This window comes from Hemiscyllium ocellatum, chromosome 7 (genome assembly GCF_020745735.1).
Source record: "Hemiscyllium ocellatum isolate sHemOce1 chromosome 7, sHemOce1.pat.X.cur, whole genome shotgun sequence".
Lineage (NCBI taxonomy): Eukaryota > Metazoa > Chordata > Chondrichthyes > Orectolobiformes > Hemiscylliidae > Hemiscyllium > Hemiscyllium ocellatum.
In genome coordinates this window covers 103,785,844-103,811,809 of record NC_083407.1, presented here as the reverse complement: position 1 = coordinate 103,811,809, position 25,966 = coordinate 103,785,844, and the positions used below count along the sequence as shown (strand labels likewise).

Sequence of the window (25,966 nt, the reverse complement as noted above, 5' to 3'; positions counted from 1 at the left end):
TCATCCTGCTACAGTGTTCCAGCGAAGTCCATGCAACCCAGAGGATCAGCACTGATTTTTCACTAAGGCACTTTACAGCCTTCAGGCCTCAACATTGAGTTCAACAACCAGCCAATTAATGCTGTCCTCCAATTTAAATACACCACGTCACCTTCATGTCTTGTTTGCTTGGGTTCACTCTCAGCATAGCTGACCTATTTTCTTTTACTCAAAGTAAGCATTGACTCCCATTTTGCACCTGTGTGTATCTCCTCTCCTGCCATTAACACTCTTGGTCGTTGTTCTTGGCACCCTCACCATCTCCATTCCACTTGCTACTCCCTCCCCTTTGTCAACATTTTTCAGCCCCCTTCAGTCACAGGTGAGGTGCTAAAAGACTGGAGGTTGGCAAACGTGGTGCCACTGTTTAAGAAGGGCGGTAAGGACAAGCCAGGGAACTATAGACTGGTGAGCCTGACTTCAGTGGTGGGCAAGTTGTTGGAAGGAATCCTGAGGGACAGGATGTACATGTATATGGAAAGGCAAAGACTGATTAGGGATAGTCAACATGGCTTTGTGCGTGGGGAATCATGTCTCTCAAACTTGATTGAGTTTTTTGAACAAGTAACAAAGAGGATTGATGAAGGCAGAGCAGTAGATGTGATCTATATGGACTTCAGTAAGATGCTCAACAAGGTTCCCCATGGGAGACTGATTAACAAGGTTAGATCTCATGGAATACAGGGAGAACTAGCCATTTGGATACAGAACTGGCTCAAAGGTGGAAGACAGCAGGTGATGGTAGAGGGTTGTTTTTCAGACTGGAGGCCTATGATCAGTGGAGTGCCACAAGGATCGGTGCTGGGTCCTCTACCTTTGATTTAGATGCGAACATAAGAGGTATAGTTGTAAGTTTGCACATGACACCAAAATTGGAGGGGTAGTGGACAGCGAAGAGGGTTACCTCAGATTACAACAGGATCTTGACCAGATGGGCCAATGGGCTGAGAAGTGGCAGAGAGTGTTTAATTCAGATAAATGCGAGGTGCTGCATTTTGGGAAAGCAAATCTTAGGACTTTATACACTTAATGGTAAGGTCCTAGGGAGTGTTGTTGAACAAAGAGACCTTGGAGTGCAGGTTCATAGCTCCTTGAAAGTGAAGTCGCAGGTAGATAGGATAGTGAAAGCATTTGGTATGCTTTCCTTTATTGGTCAGAGTATTGAGTACAGGAGTTGGGAGGTCATGTTGCAGCTGTACAGGACATTGGTTAGGCCACTGTTGGAATATTGCATGCAATTCTGGTCTCCTTCCTATTGGAAAGATGTTGTGAAACTTGAAAGGGTTCAGAAAAGATTTACAAGGATGTTGCCAGGGTTGGAGGATTTGAGCTTAGGGAGAGGATGAAAAGGTTGGGGCTGTTTTCCCTGGAGTGTCGGAGACTGAGGGGTGACCTTATACAGGTTTACAAAATTATGAGGGGCATGGATAAGGTAAACAGGCAAAGTCTTTTCCATGGGGTCGGGGAGTCCAGAACTAGAGGGCATAGGTTTAGGGTGAGAAGGGAAAGATATCAAAGAGACCTAAGGGGCAACCTTTTCACGCAAAGGGTGGTACATGTATGGAATGAGCTGCCAGAGGAAGTGGTGGAGGCTGGTCCAATTGCAACGTTTAAGAGGCATTTGGATGGGTATATGAATAGGAAGGGTTTGGAGGGATACGGGCCGGGTGCTGGCAGGTGGGACTAGATTGTGTTGGGATATCTGGTCGGCATGGACGGGTTGGACCGAAGGGTCTGTTTCCACGTTGTACATCTCTATGACTCTATATTGGAAAGTGAATGTTAACCCTGTTTCTTTCTCCACAGTTGCTGCCATATCTGCTGAGTTTCCCCTTCACTTTGTTTTTATTTCATATGAATTTCATTCTCTCAAGTCACAAGTTAATAAGTGCACCAATGCTAATGCAAAAGAGCTAAAATGCAAGGTCGCTAATAACTGAGCTAGCAATAACACTCAGTGGGAACAGAATGCAGTTCAGTTACAGTTTTGTGCTGTGATTCAGTTTGTTGAGCTTGATAGAGAGCATTAAATAATTCTTCAGGCATTGTGCTGAAACACCAGACTCCCAGCAAATAAAAGCAATACATATGTTTTTCCTTTAGCTGACCTGCTCACTAACTTTGGCCAGTCTACGGACAGTTTATTATTGTTTGCTACTTACCAGTGAGCACCCTGTTCACTTGCAGTGTTCTTTGTCAGCTTTGTATCAGTTGTCCCCATGACAGATTGGTGCGGTTTCACGGTCATGACAACAGATGAGCAACCAGATCCTGGAATAGATCCCAGAGGGGATGCCAACTTGGGGGATTGTATAGTTTCATTGATACTTCTGACGGTATGGAAAACCCGTTTATGTTGATTCCTGAGGCAAAAACACAAAGATGCTCAAGGTGAACCATTTAAATCAGGATTTGGAAGCAAGCTGCCCGGCTCTCAGGACAACTCCATACAACCCTGTCACGGTGGACGCTGCAAGACGTGTCAGAGAGTGTGGACATAGATACCACTATTACGCGTGGGAACACCTCCCACCTTGTACATGGCAGGTACTCATATGACTCAGCCAACGTTGCCTATCTTATACGTTGCAAGCAAGGATGCCCGGAGGCATGGTACATTGGGGAAACCGAGCAAAGGCTACGACAACGGATGAATGGGCACCGCACAACAATCAACAGACAGGAGTGTTCCCTCCCAGTTAGGGAACACTTCAGTGGTCCAGGACATTCAGCCTCGGACCTTCGGGTGACCATCCTCCAAGGTGGACTTCAGGACAGGCAGCAGAGAAAAGTGGCCGACCAGAGGCTGATAGCTAAGTTTGGTACCCATAGGGAGGGCCTCAACCGGGAACTTGGGTTCATGTCACATTACAGGTGATCACCATTGCACTACACACACACACACACACACACACACTCTCTCACGTACACAGGTACACACAGACGTGCACACAGACACCCACACACACCCTTATAGACACACACACACACCCACGCTCACACATGCGCCCCCTCACAGACTTAAGACACTCTGCACCCACTACACACACACACACAGGCAGACAGACACACAGACAGACACACTCACAACCCCCACCCCAGACAGACACACAAAGACCCACATGCAGACATATATTTTGTGGGGTGAATTTGTACTTGCAGAGTTACATTGCACTTTGCTCAAGAACTGCATACACTCATGTAGAACTCTGAGCTCAAAAACTGCAGGAATTTATGTAAAACACTGTTATCTCACTTATTAGATTAGAATCAATCTAAACATCAGGTCATAGACAGAGAACACAGGGGGCTAGCACCTTCAACATATTGTCTAGCTACCACCATTGTTAGCAGCTAACCCGAGAATGCAACTTTAAAAGGAAGGGTTTTGTGATATACACATGAAAGAAGTGAAACTATCACTGTATTCAAACAGATGAAAGACTTAACAGACAATCAATTTTTCAATGTATAATTTCAGTTACATCACACTGCAAATTTTTGCTATAAATTCTGTGTTACGATCGAGCCCTCCACAATCACCTGATGAAGGAGCATCGCTCCGAAAGCTAGTGTACTTCCAATTAAACCTGTTGGACTATAACCTGGTGCTGTGTGATTTTTAACTATTTAAATCAGGTGATGGTATCAAAGAATATGAAACCAAAGATGGAGTTAAAATACAGATTAGTCATGATGTAATTGAATGGTAGAACATCAGAGGGATTAAGTGACCTAAACCTGTTCCTGTATTCCACAAACAAGGAAGGATGGGAAGGAGAACCATTCTTAGATTTGTGACGCTTAAGTTCTGTTCAAACCAAAACTTTGTCCATTCAAAGTGCAGTTGGAACAATAATGGAGCAGATGAACTATTTCCATTTACCTTTGGTCTTGAATGGTTGACTCTTCCAGATTTAGCTCCCGCCGCATGCTTCCCTCAATCTCTGCAGCTATGGAGTCCTGTAAAGATAACACATTGCATATTCAGTTTCCAAACCTACTTTTTCTCCCCCAATTCTTTCCCTTTATTTGGGCAACGCTGGCTAGGCCTGAATTTAATGCCCTTCCTCAATTGCCTGAGATGATGGGGAGCTGCGTTCTTGAATGACTGCAGTCCATAGGGTGTGAGTACACCCCAACACTGTTATAGTGTGTGTTTAGGAGTTGGATCTAGAGACAGTGAAGGAATAATGACACAGTTCCATGTCAGCATGGTTAGTGTCTGTAGGAAACTTGCACATGCCAATACTCCCACGCAACTGTTGCCCTTAACCTTCAAGATATAAAGGTTAGCCAGGTGCTGTTGAAGATTCCTTGGAGAGTTGTAAAATTATAAATAAAAAAATATCAGGAGCATTAAATATGTACCGTAACTCCAATATGAATATCAAAGTCTTGTATAACATCAGACCATGCATTATTATAAAAGTCAAAGTCGTCACATTGCTATATGCATGGGGCTGGTGTGCAAGCCAACAGTGGAAACCTGGAAAGCTTGTCAAGATCTTTTGCTCAAGTCAATACCCATGATTTAAACAGTGAGATTTTAATGCATTGACTATTTAAAAATAAGTGTGGATTTGAAGTGATGACTCCATACCATTGGGAACATGCTGTAGGACTGTGGCCGCTGAAGTGAGGATGATGTTGATTTGTTCCGCAATTCTTTTAGTTCCTCTTGGGATTCATGCAACATTCCTAAACACTCAGCATTCCGATCTTGCACTTCGAGTAGCTGCAGTGAACAGGGGCAAGATTAAAATGTGAAAGAGCAATCCACAAACTTTGGAAACAATACATTCTGTCACATCGGGCAACGTGACCACCCTCCCCTTCCAGAATGTGAGGGTGCAACCAATACAGTACACTCTCAACTGTGTGACAGGAGGAATGGGGAGTGACATCCATTCAGTCTACCTTACCTATGGCAATAAAGGCAAGGGGCAGCAGCAAACCAACAACACAACTTTAGTGTTAAGACATTTTGCAACTTGGCTATTTTATATGATGGCATCTTAAAATGCAAGATCAAAAATCAGGTGGATTAGACAGTGAATTAGGAAAAATGTATAAATCAATTCCTTAACGATAGCTATTCACACACGCACACAGTTCTGCTGTTGGAGATTTCTCCAAATTGCACATCAATTCCCTCTATATTGTGAAGTTTTTCTGACTAGTTCACACTCAGTGGATAGTATTCTTGCCTCAGAGTCAGAACCTTGTAAATTCAAGTGCAACTCGGAGAAATTTTAATCAAATCTAGGGACCAAGATTTTTTGAGAATGATCCAGTATTGCACAACGTGCAAAGTAGGGATTGACTAATTTAAACGTGAACTGATACAGGGGGCCACCATTTACGTATGTTATACTCTTTATTAAAGATAGAACATTATATATGCTGAAAAGACCTTCATACATTAGACCTAAATACAGTAAGAGATTTGCATTTCACATTTGGTCTTTAAGATGTTCTTTAGCTATTACAAGAAAGTGATCTTTCAGCCCAAATAGTCAATGCTAGTAGTTGTACTCCATACAAACTTCCACTCATCTTCATCACCTCAGACAACCAGTATCTCCTTCTATTCCTTTTCCCTCGTGTTTATGTAGCTTCCTCATGAATGCATCTAAACCCTTTACTTCAACTCCTCCCTGTAACAAAGTTTCACGCACTCCACTCCAGTGTTGAGAACTTTATTCTGAAATTCCTCATTGAATTTATTGGTGACTGTCTTATTGTTACGGTTCACATTTCTATACTCCTCTAAAAATCAAAACATTTACCCTATCAACCCTACAACCTTCTCTTTAGGAAAGAGCCTCAGCCTGTTCAGTTCTGGTCTCAGCCTCGTGAATCATTTTCACACCTTCCACATAGCTTCTAGATAGACTTTGATTTTGGAGTTATAAAATCTAACTTTTAACTGGAGAAAACTAGGAATATCATTAACTTGACTTGTTACATGCCTAGTAGATTAGTTCGCCTAGTGGGATAGATTGGTCCATTCTATCCTGAAATTTGACTTGAGTAGAAATACAGTTCTCTTAAGTCAATCCCACTGTACATAAGTATAAGCAATTTCTGCCATAACTGAGCACCAAATGGACACTATCATTAAGACTGAACAACTGGATATGGAAAAGTACTGAGGCACAATTGTTAAGCATCCTCAAGGCTGAGATGGGCAGATTTATAATGAGAATAGAGTGTTATTGGGACAAGATAGGAAAGCAGAATTGAGGATTATTAGATCAGTGCTAAAAAATGTGTTGCTGGAAAAGCGCAGTAGGTCAGGCAGCATCCAAGGAGCAGGAGAATCGACGTTTCAGGCATAAGCCCTTCTTCAGGGATGTAGGGCTTATGCCCAAAACGTCGATTCTCCTGCTCCTTGGATGTTGCCTGACCTGCTGCGCTTTTCCAGCAACACGTTTTTCAGCTCTGATCTCCATCATCTGCAGTCCTCACTTTCTCCGAGATTATTAGATCAGTCACAATCTCACTGAATAGCAGAGCGGACTCGATGACAAATGGTCTACTTCTGTTCCTACATTTTATCCTATGTTCACTTCACCAGAGTCAGAATTGCTTGTCTGAGGTTAGAGCAGGTGCAACCTTAAACATGAAAATACATCATTACTGTAAAAACATTAAAATTGGCATAGGGCTAAAAAGTGGAATACTCACTTCTGCAGTGAGCTGTCTTTGGGCATCTTTGGATGCCTGCAAATGCTGCTTAAGTTCCTCTTTTTCAATGGCACACTGGGAAAAGAAGCATCAAGATCCATGACATGTTTTGAAATCGAAACAAAACCCAAGTGGTAGGCAGGCCTCCACACCAGCCTTGGTGATAGAATTTCTGTTAAAATCTATGCCACAGTTCACATGTATTTCACACTTGCCTCTTTGACTTTAAGCTGCAGCTCCACAATTTGACTGAGCAAGTTGGTGATCTCCTCCTGGTGACGTGCGATGTCATCATTCTTTCTGGAGAGTTCGTCTGCCAGGTTGGAAATCTGGATATTTGTTTCTTCTTCAGAAAAGAAAAAACAAAAAGAGAAATGGCAGGATGAGGTAAGTTAAGACGACAAAGTGATAGCGAGTGCATGAACGTGAAAGATCATTCCAATCAACAGGAATTCCGTGAGGTTCTGCAGATACTGGGTTTCTTCCAATAGAACCTCCCAGATCTGCAACACCTGCCCTTAAAAGGGCAAACACAGAAGGCATTACAGAACACCACCAGATGAAGAACAAAAATGAGACAACATACAAAAAGAACTGAACCAAAGGACCTTGTGATCTATATGACTAAGCACTGCACTGACCGGTGCTTTACCACAGGACATGAACTCCCAGAGAGAGGTTAAAGATTTACAATCTTTCTGTCTGTCTTTAAAGACTAACATCACCAGATTTAAAAATCATGGTTGCAGATTCAGAATTTGCTGTAATAAAATGACAGACAATTCTTTTGCACAGAAGGCGTGATTTTCAGTTGGACATGACAGTCTGGAGTACAGACTGCAAACACCCTCTAGTATTCAATTTAACTCTTAACAAAATTCTAGCTGGCACTTTAGTGTGGACTACCAAGACAGAGGAGGCACCTATCAAGTGATACCTTAAATGTAAAATTGGGAAAGTTTAAGAATTAATACCTGAAAAGGTGCTTCAACAAGTGAAGATTGTGGATAACTTCATTCAAATCATATGAATGACTGATTTCCTACGTGTCCAACTGAGAGACTAGTGCTAAGTTTCGAAAATCCTCTTACATCCAGCCTGTTCTTGGAGATGGATGTAAAAGATCTCGTGGCATAATTTTAAAGAAAAATGGGCGAATATAACAGTGGTGACTAGTCTAAAGCACTTCACTGGCTGTCTTTCTAACATCAGATTGTGAAAGTCACTGACCAACTATTCCAATGACAAGATATTCATTGCAGCAGTATCGAGTGGAGATGAACATTGAGCCCATACAGAAATTCCAATATCACTGACTCCATTGAAATTGACCATGAAATTGAAAATTCCCACAGAATATTCCTATGTCTGTAACCCTCTAAAAAAGTGGGAAACATCAGATAGTCCAGACTTACTTCAGCTTAGTAATTAGCAGGAAAAGTTAAGAGTATTAAAAATTTGGCTATCTATTAAACTGAAACTTGACTCATCGCTGACCCCTACCAACTCAACATCTCTCCGCTGCACTGCTGTAGTCAGACACTCCCTCAATCCGACGAGACGCACTCCCACCTTGATATGCTGCCATTTTTCCGGATCCTGCAGCAATTCTCAACCCCAAGTCCCTAATCACAGCCAGGATCAGATCTCTTGACCTACCCAAGACATGCTTTTATTTCCTGACAATCAACCCCTTTCAGCCATGTGGCATTCTACCCCAACTCTCACATATGCTTGGCCTTTAACAGTAGTTGCTGGCTGCACTGAAATCGCAGAACACCATATTTTACTGCTGCAAAAGAGGACGTGCTTTCAACTCTGATTTTCTCCCCTGTTTGTCCAGAAATCCTTGCACTGTCTCTCCTGTTTGATAACTGGAAGTGCCCATCCAGGGCATTTTAAAGTCATCTAAATGTATTTGTATTTTTTTTAAATGTCTGATTACGGTCAGAAATAGATGTTTCTGACCTCGATTGAATTTCTGGTCATTACATAAATGCAAGTCTCCCTTTTCCTTTAATTGTACTTACTTAACTCCTTCACGCAGTCATTGACCAACTGCTGTTCCTTCTCTTCATAGTTGATCGTTTCTGTCTTCAGGTGACAAGCCTTTGGAACGAAGAAACAGACAGCAATCAGACAAAGTAAGGACATAGACAAATTATTTCTTCATAGCATGCTGCAGTTGGTACTTTCCAGCATCAGGTCCTCCGACAGCTCCCAATGTTTATAAGGGAGTGGTGGCACTCGCATGCTTACAGTTCAATATTGATGTCAGAAAGATAGCACAGAATTAAACAAATGCTCAACTGTAAACAGAAATATGTGCATGAAACGTAGAATAAGGTAGACACCAGGCTCTTGGTTGCAGGTACAGCTCCTATATTATTCCAATAACACCCTCTTTCATTGTCTACCTGCTGAAAGCAAATTCCACCCGAACAAACTGATGTGAATGTGCCATTTTCCTCTCTAACCATCATCAGGACGTAAATGGAACAGACAAATTGTGGCAGTTTTATTCCTGAAACACTCGTGCTTTAATGCCATGCAGAATTTTCCAAGTATGTTCCATATCAGTTGTATTATCAGAGAGGGTACTTTTATTATAATAGATTAGACTAAGTTTAAACCAGGGTCAACACATTAACTGATGCGTCATTTTGTCCCACCTGTCATAAGCCTTAATCTGATCTCTGTGTACAGCTAATTTCAAGGTAACAGGCCTAGTATTTGGCACTGTGACTGAGCATGTTAAGGATTAAGTGTAAATATTCATTAACAACATTGTAAATCAAACAATAGTTTTATGATAAGTTTTAAAATCTCAGTTCCAGGAATGAAAATTATAGGTGCAATATCGACCAGTCATTAACCTTGAACAGGACCTCAGGCACTATCAGCTCTGCTGTTAAAGAATTTCAGTTGGAGAACTCAGAGACTGGCACCAAGAAAGTCTGAAGAGAAGTGACATTTGATTCACACTAACAAGTGACCTGCTGCTAATCTTGGTGACAATTCCAGGCATCTACACTGGGTGACATGATGGCTCAGTGGTTAGCTTCAAAGCACCAGGCACCCGGTTCAATTCTATTCTTGGGGGCTGTCTGTGGAGTTTGCACATTCGCCTGCGTCTGTATAGGTTCCTGCGGGTGCTTCAGTTTCCTCCCACAGTCTAAAGATGGGCATCGTTGGTTAGGTGGATTGGCAATGCTAAATTGCCTATATTGTCCAGGGATGTGCAGGCTAGATAGATGAACCATGGGAAATGCATGGTTACAAGAATAGGGTAGGGAGATGAATCTGGGTGGGATGCTCTTCGAAGGGTCGGGTGTGGACTCAAATGGGCCGAGTGGATTGCTTCCACACTAGAGGGATTCTATGCACCACTGTTCTTGGTCATACTCACTAGCAATGTGCTGCTAATCAAGGTGGCTCTTTGTACAACCTCAGGGTGCTAATCCAGGTTGTATGCTCCCAGAATCCCATACCACTAGCCTAGCTTGAGTTAACTAGTGCAAGTTAGATTAGCAGCATTGGTGCTATCTAGTGCCTAAATGCCTAGTCATGGTCATGCAACTTAGCATTAATACTACCGATTGCGGCTGTCCTACACAGTGACCACTCTTTTCACCAAGGTCATGTTACCTCTGGGCCCACACAGTTCTGAAAGTTTAATTTAATTCTGAACAGCAAGTTTAAATTGTCCAAACCTTGATTGTGGTAGCCTTATGGAACTCTTTGAAACTTGTTTATTCACCAATAGTATATAATTTGGTTCACGGGCAGAAATCCAAAAGTTGAGTAGTCATAGATATTTCCAGCGCAACACCAAACCAGTTCATACTGCCCAATCAGTTGCCAATGTGATCAAACCAGTTTTCATCATTTTCTTTTACTTCTGCAATGTTTCACTGATGTTAATGTTTGTATAAAAGCACCATTTTTGGCTGTTGTTGCAGTATTTAGGTTTTAGTATTGGGTGAAAGGAAAACAAAACTACTGTGTGCAAAGATGGGACACAAGGTCCCAACTCTGCTTCGAGTTCCCCAGATTTAATGTTGAATCCATAAAAAAGATGCTGAACAAAAGGTAAACTCTCCTCATAAGAACAATAGATTTGAACTAGGAATAATTCATTCAGCCCTTCAACCCTGCTCCACAGTTCAATACAACTCAGTATTGTTTGAGACTCCTCAGATACTGAAGCAGCGCATAACCCTATGAGGTAGGACCTGGTCATTATCTAAGACTGGGCTAATGAAAACCAAATGACAACCAATCAGCTGATTATCTCCTGGATATTCAATGGCATTATCATTGTCTACGAATACCCTAGACTTTACAGATGAGCAGAAACTAGACCAGCCATATACATATTGCAGCTTCAACAGCAGGTCAGAAGCTGGGAATTCTACAACAAGTAACTTACCTTCTGGTTCTCAAAACCCTGTCTACCATCTATAAGGCACAATTCAAGAGTGCGTTGAATTCTCTGTTTACCTGGATGAGCGTAGCTCCAAAAACATTAAAGCAGCTTGACAAAACAAGTAGCATCCAATCCACCACCTTAACAGTTCACTCCTTCCACCAGAAAGGCAGAGTGGTGGCAGTGTATACCACCTATAAAACGCACTGCAGTAACTCATCAAACCTCCCTCAACAATACCTTCCAAGCCCATAACCTCCAACATTAAGGAGGACAGAAGCAGTATATGATTGGGAGCACTACCAGCAACTTCTTTTTAAGCCACACACCTTGGAATGTGAAACTGTATCACTGTTCTTTTACAGTTGCTACATCAAAATTCTGGGATTGCCTTCCTGACTGCACTGCAGGTATACCTACATCCCAGGGACTGCAGTTCAAGGCCTGGCACACCATCACCTTCTCAAGGGCAACTATGGACGGGCAATAAATACCACTCAAAGGAGCGAAGCCCACACCTCGTAAAGGCCAAGTAAAAGGTTCAACTATAGCTGATCATCCACCTCATCTTCTCTAATTAACGCTTAATTCAAAGATTCTCCATCTCTGTCTTGAAATGTGTCCATGGTCCACTGTGATAGCAAACTCCATAACTCTTTCAAATAAAGAGATTTACTCTCATTTCAGTCTTAAATGGTCAATCCCTTATTCTAAAATGATCCCCAAGTTTTATACTCCTCAGTCAGAGCAAAAAGCTTCTTAGCATCTATGATTTTGAGATTACTTCTAAACTCTAGGGAACACAAACCTTGCCTATGACAGAAATACTCTCTTGAGTATGGACCACTTTGCCTTTTGCTGATGAAAGGCACTACAGACATGCACACTTTCTTTCCACGCAACATTATAGTCAAATGACCTGTTTGGAATTGGTGCAGTCTCGTGTTTTCCATTACTTTATATGAGGAAAAAATGCAAATACAAAACTAAATTAGGGCTTGTCTGTTTCTACAAATGCACTTTGCTAGTAAACAATCTTGAGATAACTCTATATAAGGTACGAGCTAAAATATTGATGAAAATATAGAAGTTTAAATCCTGTGTGTGTCAAATAAATGCCAAATAAATTGACAGAGCAGCACAGCGGCTCAGTAATTAGCACTGCTGCCTCACAATGCCAGGGATTTGGGTTTGATTCCAGCCTCAGTCTGTGTAGAGTTTACACATTCTACTTGTGTTTGCATGGGTTTTTTTCCAGGTGCTCAGGTTTCCTCCTACTGTCCAAAGATGTGCACGTTAGGTAGATTGGCCATACTAAATTGCCCATAATGTCCAGGGATGTGCAGGCTAGGTGGGTTAGCCATGGGAAATGTAGGGTTACAGGGATAGGATAGGGAGGTCAGTCTGGATTGGATGCTCGTCAGAGTGACTCGATGGGCCAAATGGCCTGCTTTCCAAACTGTAGAGATTCCATGATTCGACACTGTCCAAGCCAGGGTGCCTTGGCAATTTCACATCAACACACACAGCACCAGTCCACTCAAGACTCCTTTCTCTGTGCCCACTTGTCTCAGACGTAAATGCAGACCAGTGTAGCTTCTAAGACAGTCTACACAGACCGAATGGCCTTCTTTACACTGCAGTTGTTTTAGGATTGTATTCAAACAGACAAATTTGATCTTAGTTGGTAGCTTGGAATTTAAAAAGTGTAAATCACATATGGTTACCAGAATGATACCAGCCCAATGATATACACAGAATTACACAATGTTAGGAAAAAGCCATTCAGGGCAACTGGTGTGCTGCACGAGCCTCCTACACCCTACCTACATAGCTTTCTAAACCGACCACCATATTCTTCTAATATGATCATTTGCATGTCAAATGTCTCTCACAAGCAAAACAGAAATATACAACTAGGCTTGTGATGTGTCTAGTGTGTGGTATGCCTGTGTTATTCTAAATTCAGGGTTCTGTCACAACACCAACCTCAGAACGAAGAGAGAGGTTTTCATCCTCCAGTTCTCGCAGTTTAATCTGCAAAGCATCCAGTTGCATCAAGCTGTGTGACAGGTGAAATGACTCATTTTGGCGGAGTGGTGTAGAGCAGCTGGAGTCAGATTCACTCTCTTCTGAAGCATTGGCCACCACTCGCAGGAGGTCATCCTTCTTGGTCAGCTCATGCTGCAGTTGGTTAACCTAACAGAAAGAACATGGTCTAAATGACAGATAATTGGAAAATACAGAATACCAGTGAATCTGAAGGGCAACATTCATTGGTAGAGGAAGAGTTGGGGAATTGTTCCTGTATTCTGCTCTCAGAGCTGCTCTTGACCTAAAACAGGTTACTGGGTCGTTATCACATTGCTGTCAGTGGGACCTTGCTCAATGCAAATTGGCTGCTGAGTTTCACAAATTACGACTGTGACTTCACCACAAGAGTATTTCATTGGAGATAATTTGCTTTGGAAAGGTATACTACAAATTCTGTGTTTTCAACAACCAGATCCCATATTCCCATCATCTGTTCAACTCAGTCACAGAGATATACAGCATGGAAACCAACCCTTCAGCCCAACTCATCCATGTCGACCAGATATCCTAAACTGATCTAGTCCCATTTGCCAGCATTTGGCCCATATCCCTCTAAACCCTTTCTATTCATATACCCATCCAGATGCCTTTTAAATATTGTAATTGTACCAGCCTCCACCACTTCCTCTGGCAGCTAATTCCATACACGCACCACCTCTGAAAATATTGCCCCTTTGGTCCCTTTTAAATCCTACCCTTCTCACCTTAAACCTATGCCCTCTAGTTCTGAACTTCCCTATATTGGGGCAACTAACAGCAGAGGGAGTCAGCTGTGCAAGTTCACTGATTGGTTTTTCCCACCTCCAGTGTAGTATCTGCTCTCCCTCTCTCTTCCTCTTTTTTTTAAAAGAAGTGTCATTTTCATCTTCCCCCCCCCCACCCCCCCAAGTTCCAAAACAATGCAACAGCTTACAAAATAGTCATTACTGCTTCAAGAATCAGGAAATCAGCTCCAACACCGAAAATATCTCAAACAAAAGTCACAATTTTTTCCCGTCCTCCATTTTAGATTCCCTGGAATCCAAAAATAGCCTCTTTTACAAAGCTTTAAGTCACTCCTTCTTACATCTTCACCCCTTTATAGTTTGACATTCATGCCTTACATTATATCTGTGTAAAAGGTCAGGCACACTTGGATGTTATGGATGCTGAAGAAAAAGTACATGCCATCACCTACCTTCAAATAATGTGGAGTGGCACTTGAATGTTTACTTGACTTAAAGAAGTTGTAAGTTTGTGTGTAATGCACAAAATGAACAATTCTAGTACAGAAGCAAAATACTGCAAATTTGGACTAAAACAAATGCTGATCAGATGCAAGCAGGTTAGGCAGCATCGGAGGCAATGGAGAGAAGAAGAATTATTGTTTTAGATCAATAATCTTTCTTCACAACCGGGCTTTCGATTTGTAACAATAGCTCTGTTTTTCTCTCCACAGATACTGCCTCACCACTGAGAACTTCCAGAATTTCTGTTTTTGTTTGACTAGCACCTTTAAAGTAGCCAAGCATCTAAAATCACCGAATCAAACAAACTGACAACAATCACAGAAGGGGATACTAGGATATGTAACCCAAGATCAGTTTTAAAGAACATTTTAAACGAAGGAGTGAGAGATATTTAGAGAGGGACTTCCATACATTGGGGCCGAGATAGGTGAAGGCACTCCTATAAACACCAGGGGGAAGGCAGGAGGATAATAAAAATCAGGAATGTGCAGAAGTTCAGAATTGGATGAATACAGAGATCTCACAGAAGAATTGCCAAGATTACAGAAACAGACAGAACTAAGGCCATAGTAGTATGCTAACAATCAAAATGAGAATTTTAAAAATTCAAGACTCTCTTGGACTGGGAGCTACTGCAAATCAGTAAATACCAGCTGCTTTGTGAACAAAACTAGGCACTTTAACCATGTTTCAAAAACATAAGCAAAACATATGAAGAGTGTATATTTAATGCAAAGTTACACTCTGAAAGCTAGTGCTTCCAATTAAACCTGTTGGACTACAACCTGGTGTTGTGTGATTTGTAACTTTGTACACCCCAGTCAACACCAGCATCTCCAAATCATATTTAGTGCAAGCCACTGACTGCAGCTGTTAATGATTTTTTTTGCTCCCTGAACAACCACTGCATGCTGTGAATGCATTTCCTCTGCAGGAATGCTGCACTACATTGCAGCATCCACAAACTGGGAGATGCTGATTTCCCACAGGATGTATATTAATATTCCAACATCAATTGGGAAAACTTGGGTGCAGATATCTAGAGCAGTATATACCAGAGCTATCAACACCCTTTCTGCCATCAAAACAATGGATTTCAAAAAGATGAAAGTACAGTATTTTAGGTGTGAAGATTTGAAATAAAAACAATGTACTGGAGAAACTGAAAGTTCTGGTGGCATCTGTGAAGAGAAATAGAATTAACGTTATGAGATCAATATGATTCCTCTTCTGACCCGAAGAAGAATCATACTGGACTCAAATGAAAACTGTCTGACTTCAAAGGTTATATGTTTAAATTAATACCACGTTATAAAGTCTACTCAAGCATTTGATTCAGTTTTTTCTTAAAACGTGAGATTTTTTTTGTTTTATCTATTAATTCTGGGATGTGGAGCTGAAAGACTGGCATTACCCTTTTGACTGAGGGGCATGCTAAACCACTTCAAAGGGCATTAGCATTGGACTAGAGTCACTCGTGGGCTAGGTTGAAAAAAGAACACATTTCCTTCCCTAAAGGTGAAATAATGGGATTGATTTCACACTTAAGCACACTTGTGCTTTGAAAGTGACCACTCACTTGATCGTAAGCCTGAACCAACTGTTCTTCCAAGAGCTCATTTCTCTCCGTCAATACCCGGTTCCTATGCAATAAGGACTGACCTATTCGGGCAGCCAATTCCAAATCACGATCTCTCTGCCAAATAAAAACAAATGCAAAATGACATTTTCAAAAGGTGTAATGAGTTTATATCTTGAGGCATTACATTCTTATGGTTGCACATTCAATTCATTTCTTCAACTCCACAAATCTACCATCGATCCCAACAAATACAGCAAACTTTGTTGTAACCAGCATCTTATGAACTGGCACTCTTGACTTAACTGCAAAAATTGTAAACCTCAAATACCAGAAGTTTACTCGATTATCGCAATCTCTGCAATGTTCAAATAATCAGTTGAAGGTGCGAGTAAGAACGCAACATGAAGAGAAGTACAGGCATCTTTTCAACTAAGAAAAGATGTTCAACCTCAGGGAATAAACTAAGAGGGAGTATTTAAAAAGAGATTATGATAGAGATAAAGGGAGAAACCATTTCTACTGGCAGCAGGGCCCATAATTTGAGACCACATATTTAAGATAATTGGCTGAAGACTCAGAAGAAAGAAGATGATTACTTATTACTCAGTTAATTATGATAACTTGTAAACCACTGCCTGGAAGAAGATTCAAAAGTATTTTTCAAAAAGGAAAGGGATATAAATTTGATGGAGATAAATCTATAGGATATGGAAGAAGAGCAAAGATGATTGATTGGGGGTAGGTTTTCAAAAAGCCATCGTAACTACAATAAGCTAAATAGCTTCCACTGCAGAATGATTCTAACTGTGAAAATTTCAAATATTGATTGCAAAAGAGATGAGGTGTCAAATTTGCACCAGTCTATGTCTCAGTTTCAGAGCTACATACTATAGGACACTACTGGCATATCAGATGTTAATGCTCCTTTTTTGATTCCTAAACATTTCCCTTTACAATGGCTTACTTAATGTCATCTTATTGCAGCTAAAGCATAGCTCACCTCAGCCAGTAGGTGCGTAACCATATCGGTGTCATTGTATGTCCTGGTCATCTGATCCACTCTGTTGGAACTGAGAACTGGGGGAGGTAGAAATTAGAAAAATAGACAACTTTTTAAAGTTTGGGTTAAAACAAACAAGAGGAAAAAAAAGGAGAACGCAATTCTATTTGCAGAATACAGCTTTTCAGATGTTACATTAATACAAAAAAAGTGCCACCATAAAAAAAATTAATTATACTTTTAAATCTGCACCCTCCTGCTGTTGAAAAGTTACTCCCTATTTATTCTGTCTGCCCTTTGCAGAATTAAGATATGCTTTGTCAAGGATTGAGAACATGTGAAGTAAAGTATCTAAGTTCTCTATATCTAACCTATATTTATGCAACATCCCTACATTTTCACACTGCTCTGTTGTACCTGATGAGGGGCTGATTAAGAACACGTTACTAGTTTCTAAACAGATGCTGAGCCCTGGTGGGTTGAACTGGGTACAGCTATAGAAGATGAATGTGGTAAGAGTCAGTACCACTGCAACAGAAACGCTTGAATATTCACCCCAAGGACTTACACCCCCAATACAAAAAGGAAATACAAGTAGGAATTCAGCTGGAGTCATTGGGTGTGTTTTTTATGGGGGGAAAGAATAGAACAGTAATTCATTACTCGGGGCTGATATCATTCAGCTTAATGATCCCATGGCCAATAGCAACTTCACTCATGAACATTGAACAAACAGCTTGAGGGGAATTGGGAAGAACAAAGAGAGGGAGAGATAGGTCCAGTGGATTTATAATTAAACATATTGCACTTAAACATAATCATCTCGACTTTGTACTCATGACCTTCAACTATACTGAAGTCCTAAATCCTGTAAGATGAGTGCAAGGTTGAACTAGCTGTTGTTTACAAACTGGTTTCAGTTTGTTTGTCCAAGTATCAATCTAGCAGAAGTTTAACATCCCTGCTTTAAATACACACAGAGTCTATTTCAACAGACAAAATATCTGCCAAGACATCAAAGAAAAATTTCCCTGTTCTTTATAATGATATGATGGATTATTTCATGTTTACCTACAGAAGCTGCCTTGGTTTAACACTGCGCATGAAATACAGCACCTCCTCAGAATATCACAGTGTCAGCCTGGGCTGTGCGCTCAAGACTCTGGAATGTGACTCAAAATGACATTGTAGCTCAGAGGTAAGATTATTATCAAATATAGAGCTGAAAATGTGTTGCTGGAAAAGCGCAGCAGGTCAGGCAGCATCCAAAGAGCAGGAGAATCGACGTTTCGGGCATGAGCCCTTCCTCAGGAATCCAACTGGTTGAATTCCAGCAATATTCATACAAAGGGTCGCCAGGTGATACGACAGTGATTGTGCAGTGGCATGAGTTCATTAATTCATCATTTTGCTAGTTTAACTGCTTGCTTCCTGGGAAGACACAAGCGGATGTGTCCCTAAGAAATTAAAGCACGCAGTTTACAGGAGGCAAACACACAGACTTCTCAGTAGCTTTGTCTGGAGAATGCTGAACATTGTAATGGTCAGCTGCGGCTCAATCCGTAGCATTCTCATCTCCAAGACAGTAGTTTGTGGGTTCAAGGCCTGCTCCAAAGTCTTGAGTACAAACTCCAAGCTGATAGTTCTGGTGTTGCACTGTTAGGCAGACTGTATTTTAAACAAAATACCAAGTGGACCTAAAGGATCCCAATGATATCACTTTTCAAAGAGGAGGAGGAATTGCTCTCCCCAGTGTCTTGGCCAATATTTAACAGACAATATCACAAAGAAACAAAAACTTTTTTCTATTCATTTCCCTCATTGCTATTGGTGTGATTGTGCTTGTAGCATTCTTTAAGCACTTCAGCACATTCTGAAGTTGTGAGAGGCGCTATATAAACACACGTCCTCATTTGCTTGTTTGGATCAGCACCCAGATTAAAATAAAAGGTAAGTCTGAGTATTTTGCTTCTTTGATGTAGACGTTTACAAGGAATGTTATTTGATTTTTTGGATGCAAGCCTGGATGCTTTAAAAACAGAAAATGAAGTTCAAATTTCAAAAACAAATATAGACCATAGTTTATGCTGGGCCTTGGAATTTCCGAAGTCTTTGAACTCATTAACTTAAATGAGTCACAACAAGCTCTATTACACCTTTGGAACAAGACTAACAATAACTCACATTTAAGTACAGCCTCAAATGCAGAAACAGTGCAAGACTGCCTTAGACAGCAAATAAAATATGGACCTAAATCCAAAAGGAGGATCTAATAGATCAAATGACCATAATAAAGGGGTTTGTGTTAAGGAGAGATGGAGATGCGGTACGCAGTGGTAACATTTCAAAGGGTTGGAATGTGCAAGTTGAGAATTGGAGGAAGAGAAAATTCAGACAAGATTGACGTTGTGCAGCAGGTTAACAAAAGTATAGAAGGATGGGATCAAGGGGGGTATGCTAACATGAGGAATTTTCAGTTAGAGTTGGCAGGTGACTGCAACCATCGAAAATGATGGTTCAGCAGACTTAGTGCAATATAAATACAACTCTATTAAGGTCCAGCCAAACCTGATATGGCCAGGCTTACAATCCAGTGCATCACCCGAGAACTTGATTCAATACTAAATAAGCTTTTTTATCTAGAATATCATGAAACAAGGTCTTTGACCTCATCCTGTAAACAAACAACATCCTCATATCAAGTTTGTTCACACTTGTGTTGCTAAACTTGTAGGACTCTGAACAACAATCAAATACTAAATATTGTGTGTACTATGTACCTGTATCAACGCCTACATTATACAATCAATGAAAAATGCTCGATGATCCTAAATCAACATGCAGTTTGTAAAGTAATTGGACAATTCAGAGTCAGAGTCTAAAGCTATATGAAGCAGGTTAGCCAAAATGCGACTTTTGAGAAATTACTATTGCGCTATAATAGGGCACAGCACTGCACTGAGAGTCATAGAAATGTACAGCATGGAAACAGACCCTTTGGTCCAATCCATCCATGCCAACCAGCTATCCCAACGCAATCTAGTCCCACCTGCCAGCACTCAGCCCATATCCCTCCAAACCTTTCCTATTCATATACCCATCCAAATGCCTTTTAAATGTTGCAATTGTACCAGCCTCTACCACTTCCTCTAGCAGCTCATTCCATACATGTACCACCCTCTGCGTGAAAGTGTTGCCCCTTAGGTCTCTTTTATATCTTTCCCCTCTCACCCTAAACCTATGCCCACTAGTTCTGGACTCCCCAACACCAGGGAAAAGACTTTGCCTGTTTACCCTATCCATGCCCCTCAATTTTGTAAACCTCTATAAGGTCACCCCTCAGCCTCCAACACTCCAGGGAAAACAGCCCCAGCCTGTTCATCCTCTCCCTATAGCTCAAATCCTCCAACCCTGGCAACATCCTTGAAAGAGTTCAGAAAAGTTTTACAAGTTTCACAACATCTTTCCGATAGGAAGGAGACCAGAATTGCACACAATATTCCAACAGTGGCCTAACCAATGTCCTGTACAGCCGCAACATGACCTCTCAACCCCTGTACTCCATACTCTGACCAATAAAGGAAAGCCTTCTTCACTATCCTATCTACCTGCGACTCCACTTTCAAGGAGCTATGAACCTGCACTCCAAGGTCACTTTGTTCAGCAACACTCCCTAGGAACTTACCATTAAGTTTATAAGTCCTGCTAAGATTTGCTTTCCCAAAATGCAGCACCTTTCATCTCATCTGTCACTTCTCAGCCCATTGACCCATCTGGTCAAGATCCTGTTGTAATCTGAGGTAACCCTCTTCGCTGTCCACTACACCTCCAATTTTGGTGTTATCCGCAAACTTACCAACCATACCTTTTATGCTCACATCCAAATCATTTATGTAAATGATAAAAAGTAGAGGACGCAGCACCGATCCTTGTGGCACTCCACTGGTCACAGGCCTCCAGTCTGAAAAACAACCCTCCACCACCACCCTCTGTCTTCTACCTTTGAGCCAGTTCTGTATCCAAATGGCTAGTTCTCCCTGTATTCCGTGAGATCTAACCTTGCTAATCAGTCTCCCATGGGGAACCTTGTCGAATGCTTTACTGAAGGGCATACAGATCACATCTACCGCTCTGCCCTCCTCAATCCTCTTTGTTCTTTCTTCAAAAAAACTCAATCAAGTTTGAGAGACATGATTTCCCACGCACAAAACCATCTTGATTAACCCTAATCAGTCCTTGCCTTTCCAAATACATGTACATCCTGTCCCTCAGGATTCCCTCAAACAACTCGCCCACCACCGAGGTCAGGCTCACTGGTCTATAGTTCCCTGGCTTGTCCTTACCACCCTCCTTAAACAGTGGCACCATGTTAGACAACTTCCAGCACATTTCCTGTGACTATCGATGATACAAATATCTCAGCAAGAGGTCCAGCAATCACCTCTCTAGCTTCCCAGAGTTCTAGGGTACACCTGATCAGGTCCTGGGGATTTATCCACCTTTACCCATTTCAAGACATCCAGCACTTCCTCCTCTGTAATATGGACATTTTTCATCCAAGGAACAGGAAATTCGACGTTTCGGGTATAAGCCCTTCTTCAGGAATGACGGAAGTGTGTCCAGCAGGTTAAGATAAAAGGTAGGGAGGAGGGACTTGGGGGAGGGGCGATGGAGATGTGATAGGTGGAAGGAGGTCAAGGTGAGGGTGATAGGCCGGAGTGGGGTGGGGGCGGAGAGGTCAGGAAGAAGATTGCAGGTTAGCAAGGCAGTGCTGAGTTCAAGGGATTCGACTGAGACAAGATGGGGGGAGGGGAACTGAGGAAACTGGAGAAATCTGAGTTCATCCCTGGTGTTTGGAGGGTTTCCAGGCGGAAGATGAGGCGCTCTTCCTCCAACCGTCGTGTTGTTATGGTCTGGCGATGGAGGAGTCCAAGAACCTGCATGTCCTTGGTGGAGTGGGAGGGGGAGTTGAAGTGTTGAGCCACGGGGTGGTTGGTCCGGGTGTCCCAGAGGTGTTCTCTGAAATGTTCCGCAAGTAGGCGGCCTGTCTCCCCAATATAGAGGAGGCCTACTTGCGGAACATTTCAGAGAACACCTCTGGGACACCTGGACCAACCAACCCAACCACCCCGTGACTCAACATTTCAACTCCCCCTCCCACTCCATCAAGGAGATGCAGGTCCTTGGACTCCTCCATCACCAGACCATAACAACATGACAGTTGGAGGAAGAGTGCCTCATCTTCCGCCTGGGAACCCTCCAACACATTTCCAGCTCTGATCTCCAGCATCTGCAGACCTCACTTTCTCCTCGAAGATTTTTCAATATATCACCATCTATTTCCCTACATTCTATATCTTCCATATCCTTCTCCACAGTAAATACTGATGCAAAATACTCATTTAGTATCTCCCCCATTTTCTGCGGCTCCACACAAAGGCCACTTGCTGATCTTTGAGGGGTCCTATTCTCTCCCGAGTTACCCTTTTGTCCTTAATGTATTTGTAAAAACTCTTTGGATTCTCCTTAATTCTATTTGCCATGTCCCCTTTTTACCCTCCTGATTTCCCTCTAAGTATACTCCTACTTCCTTTGCACTCTAAGGATTCACTCGATCTATCCTGTCTATACCTTACATATACTTCCTTCTTTTTCTTAACCGAACCCTCAACTTCTTTAGTCATCCAGCATTCCCTATACCTACCAGCCTTTCCTTTCACCCTGACAGGAATATACTTTCTCTGGATTCTCACTTCTTTGCGCTCAGTGAGATTCTCATTATTTTCAGTTTTTATGCCAAAATAAAAGATTGTATATCATTTTAAATGTTCGTGAAAATGTATTCATCTTGAATACACAAAGATTTTCAATTACTTGGAATTGATATTTGAAAATGCTTATAAAATGGGTTTTCTGAAGAGTTTGAAAGATCATTGAAACATGTCAGATTCTTAAGGGGCATGATGGATTAAATGCAGAAAGGATTTTTCCACTCCTGGGAGAGTCTAGGACCAGAAGGTATAATCTCAGAATGAGAAGTGCCAATTTAAGACTGAGAATGAGGAGGAATTTCTTCTCTCAGAGTTGAATGTCTTTGGAACTCCTTTTCACAGAGTCCCTGCATATATGTAGATTCTTGATCAAGGGTTATGATGAAAGGGCATGAAAAAGGATGTAAGGACTGTTTGATCAGCCATGATCCTCTTGAAGAGCAAAACAGGCTTGAGGGGCCTACTCCTGTTTTTTATGGTCTTATGCCTATCACCATGCATGTAACAGGGCAGTCAGTCATTTTGGGCACAGGAGTCTCACAAACCTATGAAACTCTACACAATTTTAAATTCTTTCACTTTCAGTCGCCTAGGCACTAAGCTTCGGATTGTCCTCCTCACACTCTCCACTTTCTTCCTTTAAGATACTTAATGAACTTTCTCTTTGGCCAAGTTTTTTGTTTCCCCTATTAACAATATACAAAATAAGAGTGAAAACTTTAATCACAAGTGGCTTCTTTCGGGGATAGGTGATAACAGGAATTTCTGTGCCTGTCACAGAAACTGGACTGTATTAAGCTGTCAACAGCTCGAAGCATTTCTCTATCCATTTCTATTTTGTTCAAATGGCCCACAATCTGTAGGTAGTCAGTCAATGTGACATTTTATAATGTCTTATTTTGAAATAGAACCAGTCTGACAAAAGGTTGGGATCCAGACAGACGCTAACCTCACACCTTTAACGTTTTGTCTGACCTGAAACGTCCCTTTTTTTAAATTCACTCATAAATTCTTAAGTTATCTCAGGACTGTAACTTGAAAGTAGCTCTGGGATTTACATTTTAATCAATACAAACTTGCATCCCCATTCTAAGTGATTAAAGACTTAACAGCTGTCTAGGTTGTTCAATACATTGCATCAGATATAGGACACTTTGATCTTACACTATAAATTCTGTGTTCTATGATCCTGCCCCACTAGCTATCTGACGAAGAAACAGCGCTCTGAAAGTTTGTACTTTCAAATAAACCCTGTTGGACCATAACCTGGTGTCTGATTTTTAACATTACCCACTGCAGTCCGACACTGGCACTTCCACATCACTTCTAGATATCAGAAGTCAAAGGTCTGAAAGATGTGTCAACAGGAGCCTTGGAATGTTTAACATGCTCAAAGTGTTACAGAATGCAATTTCTTGTTCTTGGGATTCTCAGGGGTGAAGGAATGTCAATCTAGTTTAACAGGAATCACTAATTGAAAGAATACTACTCCCATGTTGTGAGATATTGTGTGAGAGGTTAGCTTTACTAACTTGCTCACCAGCTTGCTATATTCATTAATACTGGGTTCCCATTCATTCATAACCCATTGGTCACTATAACATCTGTTTCATTCATTCATAAAACCACGTTTTGTAGTATATTTTACAACTACAATGTAGACTAAAATTAAAACATCCCTTTCAACCTATTCACCTTAAACCCTTATCAGGTCTATTTCTTTCACCACTCACCGATTTTGGACGTTATTTGAACATGATCCCAGCAATGAATTCTTGAGCTAATTAAGAGAAATCTGGAAAGTGATGTACAATGTAGGCAAGTTTAAAAACCAGGGCCGACCAACTACAATGTCACTCTGCTGGGTTAAACAGAGTGAAAGCCACCAAGGTCACCTTAGAATAACAGAGTATATTGCAGCCGCTGAAGAATTTAAAGCTGGGAGGCTGCCAGAATATGCTGAAAGTGCGAGTTCAGTTAAGACAGAGAATCATTCCTATTCTAGTATGTTGTCTAAGTAAAGCAGCAAAAATGTTAATCACGCATCCTTTGACTACTCTTAACATTGCCATAATTATCCCAGAAGGCAAACAATTTTTAAAATTGATTTAGCTTTCTACATCTAGGACAGAATTAATTATTTAGCCTCACCTTGCTTTACCAGCATCGCCAGATATTCTTCATTGCAATTCTTGCAAGCATTAATTTGATCTGGATGCTCCATGTTGGCAAGATCCCTCACATCAAGTCTTTACAATCCAATGCTTGCTAACTAACATTGCCTCACATGTCTTGATCTTTCACAACTAGTGGGCAAGTGCTGCTAAACAATGCAACAAAGGACGAGAGCATCTTTAAAATCATACCACAGCTCAAAGCCATTTGAACTGCTGCGTATTTATAGGCACTACAAGCATGTTTATAGTCTGCTTCCCTGGGGGCGGGTGTGTGTGTGTGTGAAGGACACAGGAAGCTGCACATAATCTAAGAGATTGGGAGTTAAAAATTAACTAACATTTGAACAGTAACCAGTTAAAGGTAAACGTGATAGAAATACAACTCTCTGTATTGAAATGAAGACTACTGCATCAGGTTGTACACGGATCAGCATTAGATAGAAGATTCCCCCACATTCCATCCTATCCTGAGGCAGGAAAATAAAAAAGGACCACTTCAAAAACTACTAAGTTCCAAGTAAATAATTATTGGGAAAAGAAATTAAAGAAAGCACTGTTGAGAAATCAAGAACCTAAACTTACCTTGTATAAAGGTTAACTTTTACATGAGGCTTTTTCCCAGGATGGAGGGCTCAAATACTAGGGGACACAGGTTCTAGTGCAGGGCTGGGGGTGCTAGCTTAAAGAAGAATGTGCAAGACAAGTTTTTCACACAAAGGATGGTGAGTACCTGAAACATGCTGCCAGAGGAGATGGTGGAAGCAGACACAATAGCAGCATTCAAGAAGCACCTAGGCGAATGCATGATTAAGAAAGGAATAGAGGGATACGGAGCCTGTAAGTAAAGACTGTTTTTGTATGGAAGGGCAAAATGTGGCGGCGTAGGCTTGGAGGGGTGCAGGGCTTGTTCCTGTGCTGTACTGTTCTTTGTTCATGTTCGCATCACTAGGCT

The 25,966-nt window shown here is 41.4% G+C and overlaps 1 protein-coding gene across 3 annotated transcripts in view; it reads right to left on the bottom strand.

Annotated features, from left to right (window-relative positions):
- trak2 (trafficking protein, kinesin binding 2) overlaps nucleotides 1-25,966 on the bottom strand; it is a 78,729-nt gene that overhangs the window by 8,186 nt on the left and 44,577 nt on the right. The window contains exons 1-10 of one of the 3 annotated variants that reach the window (XM_060827611.1): nucleotides 24,989-25,105; nucleotides 17,067-17,143; nucleotides 16,064-16,180; nucleotides 13,151-13,360; nucleotides 8,763-8,841; nucleotides 6,948-7,078; nucleotides 6,733-6,807; nucleotides 4,643-4,777; nucleotides 3,926-4,002; nucleotides 2,202-2,402 (exon numbers count right to left, since the gene is read on the bottom strand). In XM_060827611.1, the coding sequence (XP_060683594.1) occupies nucleotides 2,202-2,402; nucleotides 3,926-4,002; nucleotides 4,643-4,777; nucleotides 6,733-6,807; nucleotides 6,948-7,078; nucleotides 8,763-8,841; nucleotides 13,151-13,360; nucleotides 16,064-16,180; nucleotides 17,067-17,143; nucleotides 24,989-25,061 (1,175 nt within the window). In that variant the 5' untranslated portion in view covers nucleotides 25,062-25,105. Of the gene's footprint in view, nucleotides 1-2,201; nucleotides 2,403-3,925; nucleotides 4,003-4,642; nucleotides 4,778-6,732; nucleotides 6,808-6,947; nucleotides 7,079-8,762; nucleotides 8,842-13,150; nucleotides 13,361-16,063; nucleotides 16,181-17,066; nucleotides 17,144-18,137; nucleotides 18,207-24,988; nucleotides 25,106-25,966 lie in introns of those variants that run through there. The other 2 variants (XM_060827612.1, XM_060827610.1) reach the window with 2 other exon arrangements.